This window comes from Cherax quadricarinatus, chromosome 21, assembly GCF_038502225.1.
Source record: "Cherax quadricarinatus isolate ZL_2023a chromosome 21, ASM3850222v1, whole genome shotgun sequence".
In the NCBI taxonomy this organism is placed as follows: domain Eukaryota; kingdom Metazoa; phylum Arthropoda; class Malacostraca; order Decapoda; family Parastacidae; genus Cherax; species Cherax quadricarinatus.
Genome location: NC_091312.1, coordinates 16,504,791 through 16,527,290, shown reverse-complemented (window position 1 = coordinate 16,527,290; position 22,500 = coordinate 16,504,791). Strand labels below are relative to the sequence as shown.

Sequence of the window (22,500 nt, the reverse complement as noted above, 5' to 3'; positions counted from 1 at the left end):
ATATACAGTGAGTGAGCCCTCTCATCAACACGCAAACACATGTCAACACGCTCACGTTCACACGCCTCTTCTGCACCCTTCCCGGTACGTTCACGCCCATCTTTTTTATTACCTTCATCACAAAGTCAGTGCTAGCCCAAGTCATCAAAATTCAACGCAGCTGAGGTGACCCGATTAATGATACTCTAGTGGAGAGAGAGAGAAAGCATCAATCACTCAACTGTGTATATTTAACATTGATTACAATAACGATCACTAAAACATTAAAGAGAGAGAAAGAGAAAGTAAATAACATAGCAACATAGCAACTGGCTAGAGAGTCTGGAACTTGAGACTTTCACTACGTTTCGCTGCTTCCTGGTTCGTTACCATGACTTGATGATGGTCCACCACGGACCGAAACGACGTCCAATTTTCCTCTCTCCACTTTGTGAGATTGTTGCGAATCGTTCCAGTCGCGACAGTGTGATTTTGAAACTGTAAATAATCTGGGTTGTAATCCTGTTCGCTTAGCAGTAAATATGTACCTGGGTGTTGAGCTCTTTACACTTGTTGCCTGTGTTCGTCTAGCTGTAAGTAGGTACCAGGGTGTTAGTAGAGTATTGTGGGTCGCATGCCGGGCTTTGAAATGAGCTGTGGTAGGAGAGCAGAAATTTGGGTTATTGACATAATGGTGTTAATAGCCCGGTTACTATTTACTAGCAAGCACATGAAGAATAAGAGAAAGGTGGAAGGCAAGGTGGGTGATTTCCTCGGTAGGAAAAAGCAGAAGTAACAATGTTTTTTAGATAAAGGAACTGTGTCGACATAACTAAGTGTCGACACGACAACTATGTGTCGACAGTATCTCTGTGTCGTCAATTAGATCTCGGAAGAATGAGATGAATCCCAGGTAGCATATATATATATGTCGTGCCGAATATGTAAAACTGGTCAAATAGCAAGAACTCATTTAAAATTAAGTCCTTTCTAAAATTTCAGAAAGAACTAGTTACTGACATAATATATATATATATATATATATATATATATATATATATATATATATATATATATATATATATATATATATATATATATATATATATATATATATATAATCTACAGTTTATGTCTTATTTATTTGCAAAGAAGTTTAGAACATTTGCTTAATGTCTAGTATCTTATTTTCATTATTAAGAAACCTTGACACATCTCACAGGTTACTGCACTATCTGCATATTCCACAATAAGTGAACTATTAAGCACACAGTGCTCGGGGGAGTGACCTAATAAGGCTGGCCACGTAGAATTTAGTTTGATTATAAGAATACAAGAATGGAGGAACACTGCAGCAGGCCTACTGACCAGACTACCAGAAATACTTGTAACTAAGCCTAAGGAATTGATCAGTGGACGAGGAAAGTTGAGTGTGATCACTGCACCACTGAGACCACAAACTCGTACACCACTGTACCACAACACCTAGCAAGGTGTGTGAGGTGCAGGTGGGGGTGTGGGGTGCAGATGGGGGTGTGGGGTGCAGGTGGGGGTGGTAAGAGGTGATGACAACACGCCTACACTTTTTTCCCCTTCTCCTCCTTGTGGTTGGTATAATGGCGGACGCGAACTTCACTCTCGCGGTATTTCCATTATCAGAGAAAATTCTATGCCGCCCGTAATTGGCCGACTATGTCACAGTGTTGCGGAACTTTGTTTTCGTCTCCGCAACATGTTCTCTCCTCCATTCTATTAACTAAAATGTAATCTTATTATGGCCTATCTTTGTCTCCCTTTTTTTTTTTCTTTTTTTTCCTTATAATTTCATCTCGACACATTTTTTTTTTTTTGCGGGTTACTTTGCTACTTTAGCGTTGTTTTTGAGCGAGTATCAGAGAGAGAAGTGGCCAGGGAAGTGACGGTGTAGCTTGAAGCTTGAAAGGCCGCAGCAGCCCAGGGCTCGTGAGATTATTTCACTCCGTCATTCTTTTGCCGTCGGGTAATTGAAGAAGACTTCGGTAATTTATGAATCCAATTACATTCTTTTACACTCCTGGAATGTGGATCGCTCGCGCCCGTCTCTCTCTCTCTCTCTCTCTCTCTCTCTCTCTCTCTCTCTCTCTCTCTCTCTCTCTCTCTCTCTCTCTCTTTCTCTCTTTCTCTCTCGTAGATATATTGGAGAGGATATAGAGAGCTACTAATCTCTTGACATCACTAGGAAGCAACTCATAAGAAAATACTCAACCTTTTCTCTTTCAGAAAATTGAGATCACTCGGAGATCTCAATAAAACCTTGAAGGTATTGAATACTTTTGCCATACTCAAACTCCTCCTTATCTTCCACCTTTCTCCGCACTGGACTGAAGAACCACTGGCTGGCGAAACGTTTCCAGAATAAAGATACCCAAATATTGCAGAAGTGTTTCATTTATCAAGTGTTTGAAGTGCTCACTGAGTCTATAACGAAAGGATAATTATAGCTGAATGGAATAAGCTATCAGCTAAAGTTAGACAAGCACTTTGCAAGTGCAGGATTAGCGAGTAGATATACTAATCTCTAGTGGGAGGAGTGGCCAGAGTCTTCACGATCAGCATAAATCGACCAATCAAGCTTGCTGACTAGCACAAATTTTTTTTTTTATGTCGGGAAACGTGGCAAAATTTACTTGACGAATAAGGTAGATGTAAGGTGAGGGAGGACACGAGGGAGGTGTTGCCCAGTGCACTCGGTACTTGGCGTGACCACTCACTAAACCCACAGTTAACCTACACTAAATCCATTCGGTCCGTCATGTACCTACTACAGATGGGAAAATCTGAAGTCAGCAGATTCCTATTGTTGTTTCAGTAGCAGCTTCTGGTGACAGCCAGAAGTGCAACCACTGATACACACAGCTCTGTGAGTCGCTATGGAGTAATAAGAGCAGATAAGATAGTAACAGTACTTATTAAGTAGATGTAGAGTTAGTTCATGTCTTACAGTTCCATCCCTCCTGTACTCCCACGTGCTTCCATATACACACATACTCCCATGTACTCCTATGTCCTTCCATGTACTCTACTCGTCCTCACGGGAGTATCGCCTCATTCTTCTTCACAGCAGACGAGGAGGAGGCGAGAAGAGCTTGATACCAGCAGCTCTGACAATGGTCTTGGCGGTAACATGTGTACTGGGACCCGGGGTGAACGAGGCCATGACGGTCATCGTCACCAGTACTCGGGGTACACGACCCACCGCCAAGGACACTACAACGTGATCATCTTGGAACGCTGTTTAGAGCCTGCAGCAGGAATGCAATACCCCAGGGGAAGCGGGTGTTAGCAGGGGAAGGGGGGAGGGGTCAAGAGTCGTACCCCCAAAACACTGGGTACAACACCTGGTGGTCAGTAGCATGCCCTTAATACAAGGACAATGTCCGTGGGCAATACCTGCAGGCAGGCACAACCGTATATGTATATATATATATATATATATATATATATATATATATATATATATATATATATATATATATATATATATATATATATATATATCACTCATGATGATTACAGATGGCGCGAAGATGATGAGCAGAACACGCAAAGACGATGACTATGATAACGTAATAGAACTTATACGAAGAAGAATTGCATAGTAACTGACTATTAGAGTTCAATACTAGCAATTGCAAAGTAATGATGGAGGGAGCCGGGTAGAGGATGCGGGAGACATTGTACCATCTGGCGTAGGCAGGAAGGTCTCTGAAGGCCGACGCATCACTGCTGCAGAGGTGCGCCTGACCCGGCAAATATACGCTAGATTAGTGCATTTAACAAATTCTCTTAAGATTCTAAGCAAAGCTTTTAATGGCCAGTGTAATGGACAACCCATAACTTCAGTATTTTCAGTGAAATATCTGAGAATTTCCTTTGACCCAAGCATGTCAGGAGAAGTGATAGGGAATAATTTGGTAAATAAAGCGAATGCCAGGCTAAAGTTCCTCTATAGATAGGCACAGTGTCTACTTACTGAGGCTCACAGGACCCTATGTTTAGCTGTGTCATGTAGATACCCAGGATAAAATGGTGAGATTCATCCTGGACCTGAGTCTAAGAGAACATGTAGGCCAGGATGAACTATAACAAATGGATATTCTGAATGTTGTAGACAGAGTGAAGCAACTGAGGTTAAATCATGTTTATAAAATTACTTGCAAGCAGTGTGTAGAACATCTTGCTGCCAGGTTGGTCGAAGTTGGGAACCAAAAAAACCGTATGGTACAAAGGGAAATGAGCACAATTTTGTAGTACCTACAGTAGATCAGGCTTCAGACACCTTTGGAACGAACTACCTGTACATGTCAAAGCCTGTCCTAGCATGAGCCAGTTCAGGAAGAGAGGTAAAAGGTACCTAATGAATGAAGCTACAGATAGAGGAAAGTTTGTTCAAATCTCTCTCTCTCTCTCTCGCTCTCTCTCTCTCTCTCTCTCTCTCTCTCTCTCTCTCTCTCTCTCTCTCTCTCTCTCTCTCTCCATTACTCAGCCATTGCTCTGGAACTTCTCGCTGTCATTACCTCAACTCGCGATAGATAATTAAGGCGTGTAATAAGAGGTAATTACAGGAGCCTGGAGGTCATCTCATCACTGGTCGGTCACACTCCACCTCGTTGCTTCATCCTTAATGATACACGTGCTGATGGTGCAATTAAAAGCCCTGACTTATATGGAGGTCCGTTCAGGGTGCTACTGCAGGACATGTTGCTGGACCTCCACCAGGGTGTATCTCCAGGACCTCCGCCAGGATGTGTCTCCAGGACCTCCGTCAGGGTGAGTCTTCAGGCACTCCGCCAGGGTGTTTCCAGGACCTCCGCCAGGGTGTGTCTCCAGGACCTCCGCCAGGGTGTTTCCAGGACCTCCGCCAGGGTGTCTCCAGGACCTCCGCCAGGATGTCTCCAGGACCTCCGCCAGGATGTCTCCAGGACCTCCGCCAGGGTGTTTCCAGGACCTCCGCCAGGGTGTGTCTCCAGGACCTCCACTTATTGATTCCTCAGACTTTTTTTTCAGTCTTTTTCTTTAGTCTTTCTCGTTATCTTTTTCCCTCAGACTTTCTCTATCTTTTTTTTATTCTTTTAAATTTTAATTTGCTTTATTTTAAGATTTATGTTTTTGTTTTCTCTCTCAGATGTTTTCATTTGTTTTATCCTCAGATTTTTGGGGGTTTTCTTTCTCAGATTTTTTTGTTTATTCTATGGCTTTTTCTTTATCCCCTTCTCAAATTTTCGTTTTTTTTTCTCTTATTTTTTTCGGTTTCTTTCTCCCAAGATTTTTTTTTTTATTCCCTCATCAATTTTTTTCATTCCGTCTGGGGAGATTTTTTTTCAAACTGTTATTTTTGATCTTCCAATAAATGAGTTTTATTTTTCGTTGTTTTTAATTATTTTAGTTTATCAGATATCTTATATATTGCTTTATGTTAGACGGGGGTCAGGGGGCGTTGACCCCTGAAAACATCCACTAGGTATGTCCACTAGGTGTGTCCACTAGGTATGTCCACTAAGTATGTCTACTAGGTATGTCCACTAGGTATGTCCACTAGGTATGTCTACTAGGTATGTCCACTAGGTATGTCCACTAGGTATGTCTACTAGGTATGTCCACTAGGTATGTCCACTAGGTATGTCTACTAGGTATGTCCACTAGGTATGTCCACTAGGTATGTCCACTAAGTATGTCTACTAGGTATGTCCACTAGGTATGTCCACTAGGTATGTCTACTAGGTATGTCCACTAGGTATGTCCACTAGGTATGTCCACTAAGTATGTCTACTAGGTATGTCCACTAGGTATGTCCACTAGGTATGTCCACTAGGTATGTCCACTAAGTATGTCTACTAGGTATGTCCACTAGGTATGTCCACTAGGTATGTCCACTAGGTATGTCCACTAAGTATGTCTACTAGGTATGTCCACTAGGTATGTCCACTAGGTATGTCTACTAGGTATGTCCACTAGGTATGTCCACTAGGTATGTCTACTAGGTATGTCCACTAGGTATGTCTACTAGGTATATCCACTAGGTATGTCTACTAGGTATGTCCACTAGGTATGTCCACTAGGTATGTCTACTAGGTATGTCCACTAGGTATGTCCACTAGGTATGTCCACTAGGTATGTCCACTAAGTATGTCTACTAGGTATGTCCACTAGGTATGTCCACTAGGTATGTCTACTAGGTATGTCCACTAGGTATGTCCACTAGGTATGTCCACTAGGTATGTCCACTAGGTATGTCCACTAGGTATGTCTACTAGGTATGTCCACTAGGTATGTCCACTAGGTATGTCCACTAGGTATGTCCACTAGGTATGTCTACTAGGTATGTCCACTAGGTATGTCCACTAGGTATGTCCACTAGGTATGCCCACTAGGTATGTCCACTAGGTATGTCCACTAGTTGTGTCCACTAGGTATGTCCACTAGGTATGTCCACTAGGTATGTCCACTAGGTATGTCCACTAGTTGTGTCCACTAGGTATGTCCACTAGGTATGTTCTCTAGGTATGTCCACTAGGTATGTCCACTAGGTATGCCCACTAGGTATGTCTTCTAGGTATGTCCACTAGGTATGTCCACTAGGTATGTCCACTAGGTATGTCCACTAGGTATGTCCACTAGGTATGTCCACTAGGTATGTCCACTAGGTATGTCCACTAGGTATGTCCACTAGGTATGTCCACTAGGTATGTCCACTAGTTGTGTCCACTAGGTATGTCCACTAGGTATGTTCTCTAGGTATGTCCACTAGGTATGTCCACTAGGTATGTCCACTTGGTATGCCCACTAGGTATGTCTTCTAGGTATGTCCACTAGGTATGTCCACTAGGTATGTCCACTAGGTATGTCCACTAGGTATGTCCACTAGGTATGTCCACTAGGTATGTCCACTAGTTGTGTCCACTAGGTATGTCCACTAGGTATGTCCACTAGGTATGTCCACTAGGTATGTCCACTAGGTATGTCCACTAGTTGTGTCCACTAGGTATGTCCACTAGGTATGTTCTCTAGGTATGTCCACTAGGTATGTCCACTAGATATGTCCACTTGGTATGCCCACTAGGTATGTCTTCTAGGTATGTCCACTAGGTATGTCCACTAGGTATGTCCACTAGGTATGTCCACTAGGTATGTCCACTAGGTATGTCCACTAGGTATGTCCACTAGTTGTGTCCACTAGGTATGTCTACTAGGTATGTTCTCTAGGTATGTCCACTAGGTATGTCCACTAGGTATGTCCACTAGGTATGCCCACTAGGTATGTCTTCTAGGTATGTCCACTAGGTATGTCCACTAGGTATGTCCACTAGGTATGTCCACTAGGTATGTCCACTAGGTATGTCCACTAGTTGTGTCCACTAGGTATGTCCACTAGGTATGTTCTCTAGATATGTCCACTAGGTATGTCCACTAGGTATGTCCACTAGGTATGTCCACTAGGTATGTCCACTTGGTAAGTCCACTAGGTATGTTCACTAGGTGTGTCCACTAGGTATGTCCACCAGGTATGTCCACTAGGTATGTCCTCTAGGTATGTCCACTAGGCATGTCCACTAGGTGTGTCTTTTAGGTATGTCCACTAGGTATGTCCAGTAGGTATGTCCAGTAGGTATGTCCTCTAGGTATGTCCACTAGGTATGTCCACTAGGTATGTCCACTAGGTATGTCCTCTAGGTATGTCCACTAGGTGTGTCCACTAGGTATGTTCACTAGGTGTGTCCTCTAGGTATGTCCACTTGGTATGTCCACTAGGTATGTCCACTAGGTGTGTCCACTAGGTATGTCCACTAGGTATGTCCTCTAGGTATGTCCACTAGGTATGTCCACTAGGTATGTCCACTAGGTATGTCCTCTAGGTATGTCCACTAGGTATGTCCACTAGGTATGTCCACTAGGTATGTCTCTACCCTCAGGTCATGTCGAACAATACCCTCCCTCCCTCCCTCTTCCCTCTCCCTACCTTCCCCCTACCCAAAACCCCCTCCCCTTCCCCCTGGAGACACCTTCCGAGTAAAGGTAATTTCGTCAAGGCGGTGCTGTGGTGCTGTGGAGCTGCGGTGCTGCGGTGCTGCGATGCTGCGGTGCTGTGATGCTGTGGTGCTGTGGTGCTGTGGTGCTGTGGTGCTGTGGTGCTGTGGTGCTGCGTTGCTGCGGTGCTGCGATGCTGTGGTGCTGTGGTGCTGTGGTGCTGTGGTGCTGTGGTGCTGTGGTGTTGTGGTGTTGTGGTGCTGTGGTGCTGTGCTGCTGCGTTGCTGCGGTGCTGCGATGCTGTGGTGCTGTGGTGCTGTGGTGCTGTGGTGCTGCGATGCTGTGGTGCTGTGGTGCTGTGGAGCTGCGGTGCTGCGGTGCTGCGATGCTGTGGAGCTGCGGTGCTGCGGTGCTGCGGTGCTGTGATGCTGTGGTGCTGTGGTGCTGTGGTGCTGTGGTGCTGTGATGCTGTGATGCTGTGGAGCTGCGTTGCTGCGGTGCTGCGATGCTGTGGTGCTGTGGTGCTGTGGTGCTGTGGTGCTGCGATGCTGTGGTGCTGTGGTGCTGTGGTGCTGCGATGCTGTGGTGCTGTGGTGCTGTGGTGCTGTGGTGCTGCGGTGCTGTGGTGCTGCGGTGCTGTGGTGCTGTGGTGCTGTGGTGCTGCGGTGCTGTGGTGCTGGCGTAGGCCAAATTAACTTCACATGACATGAGAAAAATATATGTTCTTTACGCCTGTCCTGCTCTTTCTTGTTGCTTTATATGCTCCCTTCTATGTTGCTTTATATGCTCCCTTCTATGTTGCTTTATATGCTCCCTTCTATGTTGCTTTATATGCTTCCTTCTATGTTGCTTTATATGCTCCCTTCTATGTTGCTTTGTATGCTTCCTTCTATGTTGCTTTATATGCTCCCTTCTATGTTGCTTTGTATGCTTCCTTCTATGTTGCTTTATATGCTCCCTTCTATGTTGCTTTATATGCTTCCTTCTATGTTGCTTTATATGCTTCCTTCTATGTTGCTTTGTATGCTTCCTTCTATGTTGCTTTATATGCTCCCTTCTATGTTGCTTTATATGCTTCCTTCTATGTTGCTTTATATGCTCCCTTCTATGTTGCTTTATATGCTCCCTTCTATGTTGCTTTATATGCTTCCTTCTATGTTGCTTTATATGCTTCCTTCTATGTTGCTTTATATGCTTCCTTCTATGTTGCTTTATATGCTCCCTTCTATGTTGCTTTATATGCTTCCTTCTATGTTGCTTTATATGCTCCCTTCTATGTTGCTTTATATACTCCCTTCTATGTTGCTTTATATGCTCCCTTCTATGTTGCTTTATATGCTCCCTTCTATGTTGCTTTATATGCTCCCTTCTATGTTGCTTTATATGCTCCCCTCTATGTTGCTTTGTATGCTTCCTTCTATGTTGCTTTGTATGCTTCCATCTATGTTGCTTTATATGCTCTCTTCTATGTTGCTTTGTATGCTTCCTTCTATGTTGCTTTATATGCTTCCTTCTATGTTGCTTTGTATGCTTCCTTCTATGTTGCTTTATATGCTCCCTTCTATGTTGCTTTATATGCTTCCTTCTATGTTGCTTTATATGCTTCCTTCTATGTTGCTTTGTATGCTTCCTTCTATGTTGCTTTATATGCTCCCTTCTATGTTGCTTTATATGCTTCCTTCTATGTTGCTTTATATGCTTCCTTCTATGTTGCTTTATATGCTCCCTTCTATGTTGCTTTATATGCTTCCTTCTATGTTGCTTTATATGCTTCCTTCTATGTTGCTTTATATGCTTCCTTCTATGTTGCTTTATATGCTCCCTTCTATGTTGCTTTATATGCTTCCTTCTATGTTGCTTTATATGCTCCCTTCTATGTTGCTTTATATACTCCCTTCTATGTTGCTTTATATGCTCCCTTCTATGTTGCTTTATATGCTCCCTTCTATGTTGCTTTATATGCTCCCTTCTATGTTGCTTTATATGCTCCCCTCTATGTTGCTTTGTATGCTTCCTTCTATGTTGCTTTGTATGCTTCCATCTATGTTGCTTTATATGCTCTCTTCTATGTTGCTTTATATGCTCCCTTCTATGTTGCTTTATATGCTCCCTTCTATGTTGCTTTATATGCTCCCTTCTATGTTGCTTTGTATGCTGCCTTCTTTGTTGCTTTATATGCTCCCTTCTATGTTGCTTTATATGCTTCCTTCTATGTTGCTTTGTATGCTTCCATCTATGTTGCTTTATATGCTCCCTTCTATGTTGCTTGGCATGCTTCCATCTATGTTGCTTTGCATGCTTCCTTCTATGTTGTTTTATATGCTTCCTTATGTGTTGCTTTGTATGCTTCCTTCTATGTTGTTTTGTATGCTTCCTTATGTGTTGCTTTGTATGCTTCCTTCTATGTTGCTTTTCATGTTCACACACAAGCAAAGCCTAATTGAAATCCAATTAAAACTTAATTAAAACGCCGCAGAAATTTAACTGTAACCCAAATAAACCTAAATCAAACCCAGCTAAAATTTAAGTGAATCCAGTCGTGACTTTCCTGAAGTTAAGAGAACCTCAGCAGTGACTGCTATGAACATCCTCACAACTCACCTTCAGGGAAACTCCTGATTGTGAAGGCAGCAGTGACTGCCATGAATCTCTTCACCGCTCACCTGCAAGGGAAGTCCTGCTCCTGAAGGCAGAGGACTTCGCACTCCTGGCGGGTGGCCACTCGTTTGCTCTTCTTAGCGAAGCCTTCCATTTCGAAGCCCATGACGCGTTCGAAGCTCCAGGCTCGGTCGCAGGACGGGGAGTCCACCAGGCAGTTCTTCTGTACGTATAGCGTGAACACCGGGAACTGCGAGGAGGTGAGAGAACCTGTGGTGGGAAGCAGAAAAGGAGGGTGTTACGTGGGCGTGGGCGTTACAGGAGCGTGGGTGTAGAGGGTGTTACATGGGCGTGGGTGTTAAAGGAGTGTGGTGTAGAGGGTGTTACGCGCGCGCGCGCGCGTGTGTGTGTGTGTGTGTGTGTGTGTGTGTGTGTGTGTGTGTGTGTGTGTGTGTGTGTGTGTGTGTGTGTGTGTGTGTGTGTGTGTGTGTGTGTGTGTTTGTAAATGTGTACCTTCAGTAATGGCTCCTCCATCAGTTAGGTTGTCACACCTGGTGACTGTAACGCTGGATGCTTCTGTAACGGTGCACCGTATTTGTAACCGTGAGTGTTTATTGTAGTGGTGATTGTTTTTGTAAGAGTGAATGTGTAGTGAATGACAGCGTATGTATAGTATTTGTAACAGTGTTTGTAACAGTGTATGTATAGTATTTGTAACAGTGTTTGTAACAGTGTATGTATAGTATTTGTAACAGTGTTTGTAACAGTGTATGTATAGTATTTGTAACAGTGTTTGTAACAGTGTATGTATAGTATTTGTAACAGTGTTTGTAACAGTGTATGTAACAGTGTATGTAACAGTGTATGTAACAGTGTATGTATAGTATTTGTAACAGTGTTTGTAACAGTGTATGTAACAGTGTATGTATAGTATTTGTAACAGTGTTTGTAACAGTGTATGTAACAGTGTATGTAACAGTGTATGTAACAGTGTATGTATAGTATTTGTAACAGTGTTTGTAACAGTGTATGTAACAGTGTATGTAACAGTGTATGTAACAGTGTATGTATAGTATTTGTAACAGTGTTTGTAACAGTGTATGTAACAGTGTATGTAACAGTGTATGTAACAGTGTATGTATAGTATTTGTAACAATGTTTGTAACAGTGTATGTAACAGTGTATGTATAGTATTTGTAACAGTGTATGTAACAGTGTATGTATAGTATTTGTAACAGTGTATGTATAGTATTTGTAACAGTGTTTGTAACAGTGTATGTATAGTATTTGTAACAGTGTTTGTAACAGTGTATGTAACAGTGTATGTATAGTATTTGTAACAGTGTTTGTAACAGCGTATGTATAGTATTTGTAACAGTGTATGTATAGTATTTGTAACAGTGTTTGTAACAGTGTATGTATAGTATTTGTAACAGTGTATGTATAGTATTTGTAACAGTGTTTGTAACAGTGTATGTATAGTATTTGTAACAGTGTATGTATAGTATTTGTAACAGTGTTTGTAACAGTGTATGTATAGTATTTGTAACAGTGTTTGTAACAGCGTATGTATAGTATTTGTAACAGTGTATGTATAGTATTTGTAACAGTGTTTGTAACAGTGTATGTATAGTATTTGTAACAGTGTATGTATAGTATTTGTAACAGTGTTTGTAACAGTGTATGTATAGTATTTGTAACAGTGTATGTATAGTATTTGTAACAGTGTTTGTAACAGTGTATGTATAGTATTTGTAACAGTGTATGTATAGTATTTGTAACAGTGTTTGTAACAGTGTTTGTATAGTATTTGTAACAGTGTTTGTAACAGTGTATGTATAGTATTTGTAACAGTGTATGTATAGTATTTGTAACAGTGTATGTATAGTATTTGTAACAGTGTTTGTAACAGTGTATGTATAGTATTTGTAACAGTGTTTGTAACAGTGTATGTATAGTATTTGTAACAGTGTATGTATAGTATTTGTAACAGTGTTTGTAACAGTGTTTGTAACAGTGTTTGTAACAGTGTATGTATAGCATTTGTAACAGTGTATGTATAGTATTTGTAACAGTGTTTGTAACAGTGTATGTATAGCATTTGTAACAGTGTATGTATAGTATTTGTAACAGTGTTTGTAACAGTGTTTGTAACAGTGTATGTATAGCATTTGTAACAGTGTATGTATAGTATTTGTAACAGTGTTTGTAACAGTGTTTGTAACAGTATATGTATAGTATTTGTAACAGCATATGTAGTGTTTGTAACAGTATGTCTTTGTAATCGCAGCTGTTTTTAGTACCATTGTATGTTTAGTGTGTTTGTAACAGTATGTTTTTTTTTTAACGGTGACTGTGTTTGTAGAGGTGTGTGTGTGTGTGTGTGTGTGTGTGTGTGTGTGTGTGTGTGTATGTGTGTGTGTGTGTGTGTGTGTGTGTGTGTGTGTGTGTGTGTGTGTGTGTGTGTGTGTGTGTGTGTGTGTGTGTGTGTGTGTATATGAGTGTTTGGGACGTTCACACCCGTATGTTATAGTTGAACAATTCAATAATATAAAATTAACGGAGAACTTGAGAATATTCATCACTCATGAACAAAGAAAGTCAGTCAGTTACGCGGATGTCTGGAAGCTCAGAAAAAATAACAAATCAGCAAAAAAAAAAAAAAGAGAGAGCATTGATAAATTTGCTAGGATGTGTTAGGACGTAAATTGCATTATTAAAATGAATAAGAACAACAGAGAGAGAGAGAGAGAGAGAGAGAGAGAGAGAGAGATAACAAGGCGAAGTCTTATCTATATTTTTCTCCCGAAATTCCTGACTATGAAGCAAGACAGACGTTTGTTACTGTATTGGTCTGAGAAGTGACCCCAGTTTGATACACAGCAACCGTCCAGGGAGGTACCATCCTCCTCTCAAATGAGTGTAGAAAAGAAACTTAATAATATTTTTTTGTGCTCTGGGAGGAATGTTGATCTTCTGTCTCGTGAACACGTAAGATAACAGGTCACTCTTACAAACGTCCACTTACAGCTAATATAAACATACTTTGATTTTCCTATGGCCTTTTCTTGACAGTTTTTGATCCTGTAATATTTCTTCTCTAACCTAGGAGGCCTGGTCTAAGACCGGGCACAAGGGGGAAGATAATTCCCCAGAACCACTTAGAGTGCAGAGGGTAACAGAGTAAGAGTCTCTGATGCGAGTTGCAGTGTTACCACTCAACAACGCTAACTGGCTCTCTTTCTGCAAGTACATCTTACTATTACATTATATCTGCAGCTACGAAAGGAAGAATCTGTGTAGAACAAACCTTCATTATCACTGTTTACATCTATTGGCTCCATGACCACATGTGTTTTTATAACTGTTGTAACTTATATTCGAAATTTTACATTAAATGACACAAGACTTCATGTAGGTCCCGTTGAATGTTTTGTCAGTCGTCCTCAGATGTCGAGTACTCGTGTGTACTCGTCTCATCTGCGTAATGTGTGAGCTTTTCAAGATTACGCAAAGTATAAACAAAAGGGACTAGACCATGGGACTGATACCTGAGGAGCCTCACTTGTTATGGCTAGCTTCTCAGCGGCAAGTTGTTGCTTCCCAGCTCACACCTCATTACCCACGCCAACTTCGTCAGGATTCCTATTAAGCATCAGCGGTGTTTCCTGGGTAACTAAACTGAAGGTTGGGTGAGAAGTGGCGAAGGGATTTAGGAGAATTTCATGGATGGTAAGGCATTATAGCGGCAGTCTCAATCTCTTCCGGGAAGGAGCATCTGTGACCAATGCTCGTACTTAGCGGGAGCGTCGGGCAGGTGTGATAGGCGCATACAGATTTAAAGAGCTATCACAACACCTGTTAGACATTAGTCAGTAAAATAGAGAAGGATTGGAAAAGCTGTTCCCTGACTTTCATATATTTTGCGTTAATGAGTATAAAATGGAAAGAGAGAGAGACTGAGATAGAAAGAGGTGAAAAGAAGAAAAGCACACATACAAAGAGAAAAAAAGGGGGAAAAAATTATCTTCATGATCGTAAATCAAGAGCTTCCTTGACAGCAGCCACAAACTCCTCGCACCATGACGGCGTAAATGAGCTAGAAGGCAAAAATCTATTCCTCTCGCATATAAAACTCAGTGCCGGAACACGCGTTCAACGAGCAAGGCGGAGAGAGACTGGCAGGCAGCTACTATTGCAAACAGAGAGACAATCACCATGGCTAGTTGCAACAAGAGACAATCACCATGGTTAGTTGCAACAAGAGACAATCACCATGGCTAGTTGCAACAAGGGAGACACTCACTATGGTTAGTTCCAAGAAATGAACCAAAGTAGTCAAAGGTTACAAAGCCCATTTCCTTAAATTATTTGATGCTGCAAAGGATTTGGGACCAGCCAAAGTCAGGACGAGACTGTCACTTGGTTGTGAAGGAATCAAAGTAAAGTTTAATAAGGTAATCCCTTGTTAAAACTTTACTTTGAAGATGATGTATTATATTGAAACTTTACCTTGAAGGTAATCCCTTGTTAAAACTTCACTTTGATTCTCGTGCTGACTTTGAAGGGTTAGCACAAAGGATTACCTTCAAAGTAAAGTTTTAACAAGGGAATACCTTCAGAGTGAAGTTTGAGCAAGTGTACCCCTAACAAGAATTACCTTCTTGTGGTAGACTGCAACCACTCAGTCAGAACGGTGTACCACAAGGCAGTGTTCGTGATCATTTTTAAGAAGCGGATATTTCAAGAACCCATGATGCTTCGTCCCTAAATGCAACACATTAGTAAATTATTGCTTTTTAATATCCACGTATATTAAGGGTGGCACTGCTCATTGCCCGCAAGGTGCATCACTCACCAAATTAGGGACTTTACAGTGTCTTGCTGGGGTTGTAAACAAACAGGATGTATTTGCTACTGAGAAAACATTTGACGATAATCGTAAGACAACGTGGATTCGTGTGATGAGGAATAGACGGTGACTAGTAGTGACCCATGAAATGGGCATCCTGTGAATGAAATTTGATTTCACTGTAGCTACGAAGGCCTAAGTGTCCAGCATGGCAAGCAAGGCCACCGAGCAACTGCACCGAGGCGCATTTCGTACCTGTTTGAGAGCGGTGGTTGGATAACTCAGTAAGACGCACAAATTTGCTCTTACCTTGACTTTAGACTACCCTGTAGGATAGTCTGTCCTGTTCTGCATAAATCATCATACAGGGAGATTCCTATAAAATCTCGGCTCATACTCTTCGCATCATTAATTAGAGCAGAACATTTGGCAATGTACTCAGCCAAAAGATAGCTATTATACCACAAGGCGGAAGAACCCAGAAGTTCCGTTATGAATGCACATTTTTCATGGATATAACTAGTAAAATTTATTCGTTCACCATGGCTAGTTGCAACCACAGTGACCTGGCGGGTGAGGGAGTGAGGTGGTTGCTTCACCTGGCGGGTGAGGGAGTGAGGTGGTTGCTTCACCTGGCGGGTGAGGGAGTGAGGTGCATGCTACACCTGTCAGGTGAGGGAGTGAGGTGGATGCTTCACCTGTCAGGTGAGGGAGTGAGGTGGATGCTTCACCTGTCAGGTGAGGGAGTGAGGTGGATGCTTCACCTGGCAGGTGAGGGAGTGAGGTGGATGTGAGAGTGAGGCACACACACATACACACACACACACACACACACACACACACACACACACACACACACACACACATACACACACACACATACACAAACATACACACACATACACACATATACACACACACACACACTCCTGGAGATTCTTGTTCGAGTATTCCTTTTCTTGTCCTCCTGGTTATTCCCCTCCATGTCTTCCTTCCTCTGGCATGTTTTCCTGAATGTCTTCCTTCCCTCCTCCTCCTCCTCCTCCTCTTCCTCACTAACCTGTGATGGCTGGTGGCAGCCTTGGGCAACCTTGCGAGCAATGCCACGCACGTGCTAACGCACGCCTGCATATGCATGCACTCACGCATGCACGCACGCGCTCACGCACGCGCTCAAAGCCACATTTGCAGCTTTATCAATATCTTCCATGACCGCTCTCAATCTGTCTTACAGACAAGACTATAAGATAATATTATTGATACTAATATCTCTACATACCGAGGTTAATAAACGTACATTAAGACCACACCCACAACAATCACCAGTATCACCACCACAATCACCAGTAACACCACCACAATAAACCAGTATAACCACCACAATCACCAGTAACACCACCACAATAAACCAGTATCACCACCACAATCACCAGTAACACCACCACAATCACCAGTAACACCACCACAATCACCAGTAACACCACCACAATAAACCAGTATCACCACCACAATCACCAGTAACACCACCACAACAAACAAGTATCACCACCACAATCACCAGTAATACCACCACAATAAACCAGTATCACCACCACAATCACCAGTAACACCACCACAACAAACCAGTATCACCACCACAATCACCAGTAACACCACCACAACAAACAAGTATTACCACCACAATCACCAGTAATACCACCACAATAAACCAGTATCACCACCACAATCACCAGTATCACCACCACAATAAACCAGTATCACCACCACAATCACCAATAACACCACCACAACAAACCAGTATCGCCACCACAATCACCAGTAACACCACCACAACAAACAAGTATCACCACCACAATCACCAGTAATACCACCACAATAAACCAGTATCACCACCACAATCACCAGTAACACCACCACGATAAACCAGTAACACCACCACAATCACCAATAACACCACCACAACAAACCAGTATCACCACCACAATCACCAGTAACACCACCACAATCACCAGTAATACCACCACAATAAACCAGTATCACCACCACAATCACCAGTATCACCACCACAATAAACCAGTATCACCACCACAATCACCAATAACACCACCACAACAAACCAGTATCACCACCACAATCACCAGTAACACCACCACAATCACCAGCAGCAGCAACATAGACCCAAGGCACTTCATATAACAGTTGCTGCTGATCGTAAAACCTGGGATCACCACCCTAGAGTTCAGCACTGTCAGCGATTACCACCTTCACAGACGCACACTAAAGCGTAATAACCTCTGCGGTATAAATTACTACTTGTAAAACAAACATTAAGCTTAATCTAAACACGTTACAAAACTGTCGGTAACATTTGTATCCTTCCTGTGTTGGAGAGGACCCATCACACATGTTTGTTTATATATATATATACATATATACATATATATATATATATATATATATATATATATATATATATATATATATATATATATATATATATATATATATATATATATATATATATATATATAGGTTGGTTTAGAAAGACACGTAAGCAAACACTATAACATATTTATTAGAAAACGTTTCGGTCTTGGAACCTTGATCAATTCTAACATACAGAGGTAGAAAGACATTATATATATAGGCGGAGAGTGAGATGTGACGCACGTGACCTGAGGAATGTCATAAGAACATAAGAATGGAGGAACACTGTAGAAGGCCTACTGGCCCATGCGAGGCGAGGGTAGACGATGAAATCACGTGACTCCTGTGTTGTTGGGTTGGTGCTGCTTAAGTATCATGTATGCCAATGTTTTTGAAATTTTGTAGTTTCCAGTGTTGCGTTCTATAGTGTCGGTGACGGTGATTAGTGAGGCTTCTAGGCACCGTCGGCGTCTGAGGTCTGGTTCGGTGAGAACGAGTTGTGCCTCGTTCCAGTTCATCAAATGCCCCGTGGAGTCATGTTATAGTGTTTGCTTACGTGTCTTTCTAAACCAACTTGTCGGTATTTATTACCAAGGTTTATACCATATATATATATATACATATATATATGTATGAGAGTATAGTTTTACCAACGCTCTTATATGGGTGTGAAGCGTGGGTGATGAATGTTGCAGCGAGGAGAAGGCTGGAGGCAGTGGAGATGTCATGTCTGAGGGCAATGTGTGGTGTGAATATAATGCAGAGAATTCGTAGTTTGGAAGTTAGGAGGAGGTGCGGGATTACTAAAACTGTTGTCCAGAGGGTTGAGGAAGGGTTGTTGAGGTGGTTCGGACATGTAGAGAGAATGGAGCGAAACAGAATGACTTCAAGAGTGTATCAGTCTGTAGTGGAAGGAAGGCGGGGTAGGGGTCGGCCTAGGAAGGGTTGGAGGGAGGGGGTAAAGGAGGTTTTGTGTGCGAGGGGCTTGGACTTCCAGCAGGCATGCGTGAGCGTGTTTGATAGGAGTGAATGGAGACAAATGGTTTTTAATACTTGACGTGCTGTTGGAGTGTGAGCAAAGTAACATTTATGAAGGGATTCAGGGAAACCGGCAGGCCGGACTTGAGTCCTGGAGATGGGAAGTACAGTGCCTGCACTCTGAAGGAGGGGTGTTAATGTTGCAGTTTAAAAACTGTAGTGTAAAGCACCCTTCTGGCAAGACAGTGATGGAGTGAATGATGGTGAAAGTTTTTCTTTTTCGGGCCACCCTGCCTTGGTGGGAATCGGCCGGTGTGATAATAAAAAAATAAATAAATATTCATATATATATATATATATATATATATATATATATATATATATATATATATATATATATATATATATAGGTATATATATATATATATATATATATATATATATATATATATATATATATATATATATATATATATATATATATATATATAGGTGTATAAATATATATATATATATATATATATATATATATATATATATATATATATATATATATATATATATATATATATATATATATATATAGGTATATAAATATATATATATATATATATATATATATATATATATATATATATATATATATATATATATATATATATATATATATATATATATATATATATGTCGTGCCGAATAGGCAGAACTTGCGATCTTGGCTTAAATAGCAACGCTCATCTTGCCATATAGGACAAGTGAAAATTTGTGTATGCAATAATTTCGCCAAAATCATTCTGAACCTAACGAGAAAAATATATTTCATTGTGTTTGTTTAGTATTAAATTATTGTAAACATATTTAAAATATATTAAGTTCGGTTAGCCTAAAATAAATTGCTCTTTTTATAATAAGGTTAGGTAAGTTTTCTAAGATTCTTTTGGTGCAAAATTAAAAATTTTTACATTAACATTAATGAAAAATATATATCTTTAATCGTATAAGAGAAAATTTCAGAAAGGACTTAATTTTAAATGAGTTCTTGCTAATTGACCAGTTTTACATACTCGGCACGACATAATAATGAATTCAAATTTAAAATTTACAGAAAACCTACAAATAACTGTTCCTATGTCCACTATTATTCCTCGCATCAAGATAGAGTCAAACTGTATGTTTTCTCATCAATGTTTCTGAGAGTTTTACGAATTTGTAGTCCTGAGTTCATAGATGAGGAAATATCCAAAATTTATGAAATAGGTAATGATTTAAAATACCCAAGAAATGTAATTGATAAATCTTTTAAAGTTGCTAGAAATACTTTTTACACTCCAAAAAGGGACAACCAGCCTTATTCAACTAAAAATATGTTGGTTCTCCCTTACCATGAAAACTTGGTTGATATGCCTTCTCTTCTTAAGACTTTTATTATTAAAGTTGTATTCAAAAATCTTGATACAGTAAAAAAACTTTTGATAAAGAATTCCCCCCAAAATGCTGACGGATGTGTCTATAAGATTCCTTGCAAAATTTGCGATAAAGTTTATTACGGTCAAACTGGTAAAAATCTCGAACTAAGATTAAAACAACATAAATATAGCATTAGAACTGGACAAGATTCCAATGCTCTATTTATTCATGTAAGAGATTTTAACCATCCAATTGATTTTCAAAAAGTTGAGAAAGTAGTATCAAGCAAGTCCATGGTCGACAGGAATATAATTGAATCTTGTTTCATAAAAAGCAGTTTTGACAATAATATGAATATTTCCTTTGGTTTATATAAATTAGATCCATTTATAATTAATAGAATTTGGGAAGAATTTAATAATACACTGGACATATAATTTTTAAATTTTCTTGGGTAGAATAGTTTGTGGGGTGAGTTGTGCAAAGGACCTATCCAAGTTGGGTCGGCGCGCGTCAGGTGTTTAACCGTTGTGGGATCTGATAGTGAGGTGTTGGCCAGACCCCTTATATAGCTTCCTTGGATGCTTTACTTTCATAGTTCCTTGATAATGTGAGTAGTCACGAAAGCGCTTGGAATTTCTCTATTTTTTCAGAGTGGTTGTTTTGCATATATATATATATATATATATATATATATATATATATATATATATATATATATATATATATATATATATATATGTATATATATATATATATATATATATATATATATATATATATATATATATATATATATATATATATATATATATATATATATATATATATATATATATATATATATATGGGGTGGTAGGGGAAGTGGAATATTCAATCGGCTTCAGGAAGAAATCCAAATATTCTTCCTTGAAGCCTTTTTATCCACTTTTCCGAGGCTATGGGTCCCACAATTTACAACGAAGGTGGACCCCATTATATATATAAAAAAGAATATGTATATATATATATATATATATATATATATATATATATATATATATATATATATATATATATATATATATATATATATAAACACGCTAGGTAACAGGGATATCTAGCTACTCCAACTTACACTTTGGTCACACTTCACAGACACGCACATACATATACATATACATACACCTAGGTTTTTCTCCTTTTTCTACATAGCTCTTGTTCTTCATTTCTTCTATTATCCATGAGGAAGTGGAAAAGAATCTTTCCTCCGTAAGCCATGCGTGTCGTATGAGGCGACTAAAATGCCGGGAGCAATGGGCTAGTAACCCCTTCTCCTGTAGACATTTACTAAAAAAGAGAAGAAGAAAAACTTTATAAAACTGGGACGCTTGAATGTGCGTGGATGTAGTGCGGATGACAAGAAACAGATGATTGCTGATGTTATGAATGAAAAGAAGTTGGATGTCCTGGCCCTAAGCGAAACAAAGCTGAAGGGGGTAGGGGAGTTTCGGTGGGGGGAAATAAATGGGATTAAATCTGGAGTATCTGAGAGAGTTAGAGCAAAGGAAGGGGTAGCAGTAATGTTGAATGATCAGTTATGGAAGGAGAAAAGAGAATATGAAAGTGTAAATGCAAGAATTATGTGGATTAAAGTAAACGTTGGATGCGAGAAGTGGGTCATAATAAGCGTGTATGCACCTGGAGAAGAGAGGAATGCAGAGGAGAGAGAGAGATTTTAGGAGATGTTAAGTGAATGTATAGGAGCCTTTGAACCAAGTGAGAGAGTAATTGTGGCAGGGGACCTGAATGCTAAAGTAGGAGAAACTTTTAGAGAGGGTGTGGTAGGTAAGTTTGGGGTGCCAGGTGTAAATGATAATGGGAGCCCTTTGATTGAACTTTGTATAGAAAGGGGTTTAGTTATAGGTAATACATATTTTAAGAAAAAGAGGATAAATAAGTATACAAGATATGATGTAGGGCGAAATGACAGTAGTTTGTTGGATTATGTATTGGTAGATAAAAGACTGTTGAGTAGACTTCAGGATGTACATGTTTATAGAGGGGCAAGAGACATATCAGATCACTTTCTAGTTGTAGCTACACTGAGAGTAAAAGGTAGATGGGATACAAGGAGAATAGAAGCATCAGGGAAGAGAGAGGTGAAGGTTTATAAACTAAAAGAGGAGGCAGTTAGGGAAAGATATAAACAGCTATTGGAGGATAGATGGGCTAATGAGAGCATAGGCAATGGGGTCGAAGAGGTATGGGGTAGG

At 40.3% G+C, this 22,500-nt stretch overlaps 1 protein-coding gene across 1 annotated transcript in view; it reads right to left on the bottom strand.

Annotated features, from left to right (window-relative positions):
* LOC128689128 (uncharacterized) overlaps positions 1-22,500 on the bottom strand; it is a 91,345-nt gene that overhangs the window by 22,117 nt on the left and 46,728 nt on the right. Inside the window, exon 4 of the mRNA XM_053777251.2 lies at positions 10,647-10,851. Within this exon, the coding sequence (XP_053633226.1) occupies positions 10,647-10,851 (205 nt within the window). The remainder of the gene's footprint in view (positions 1-10,646; positions 10,852-22,500) is intronic.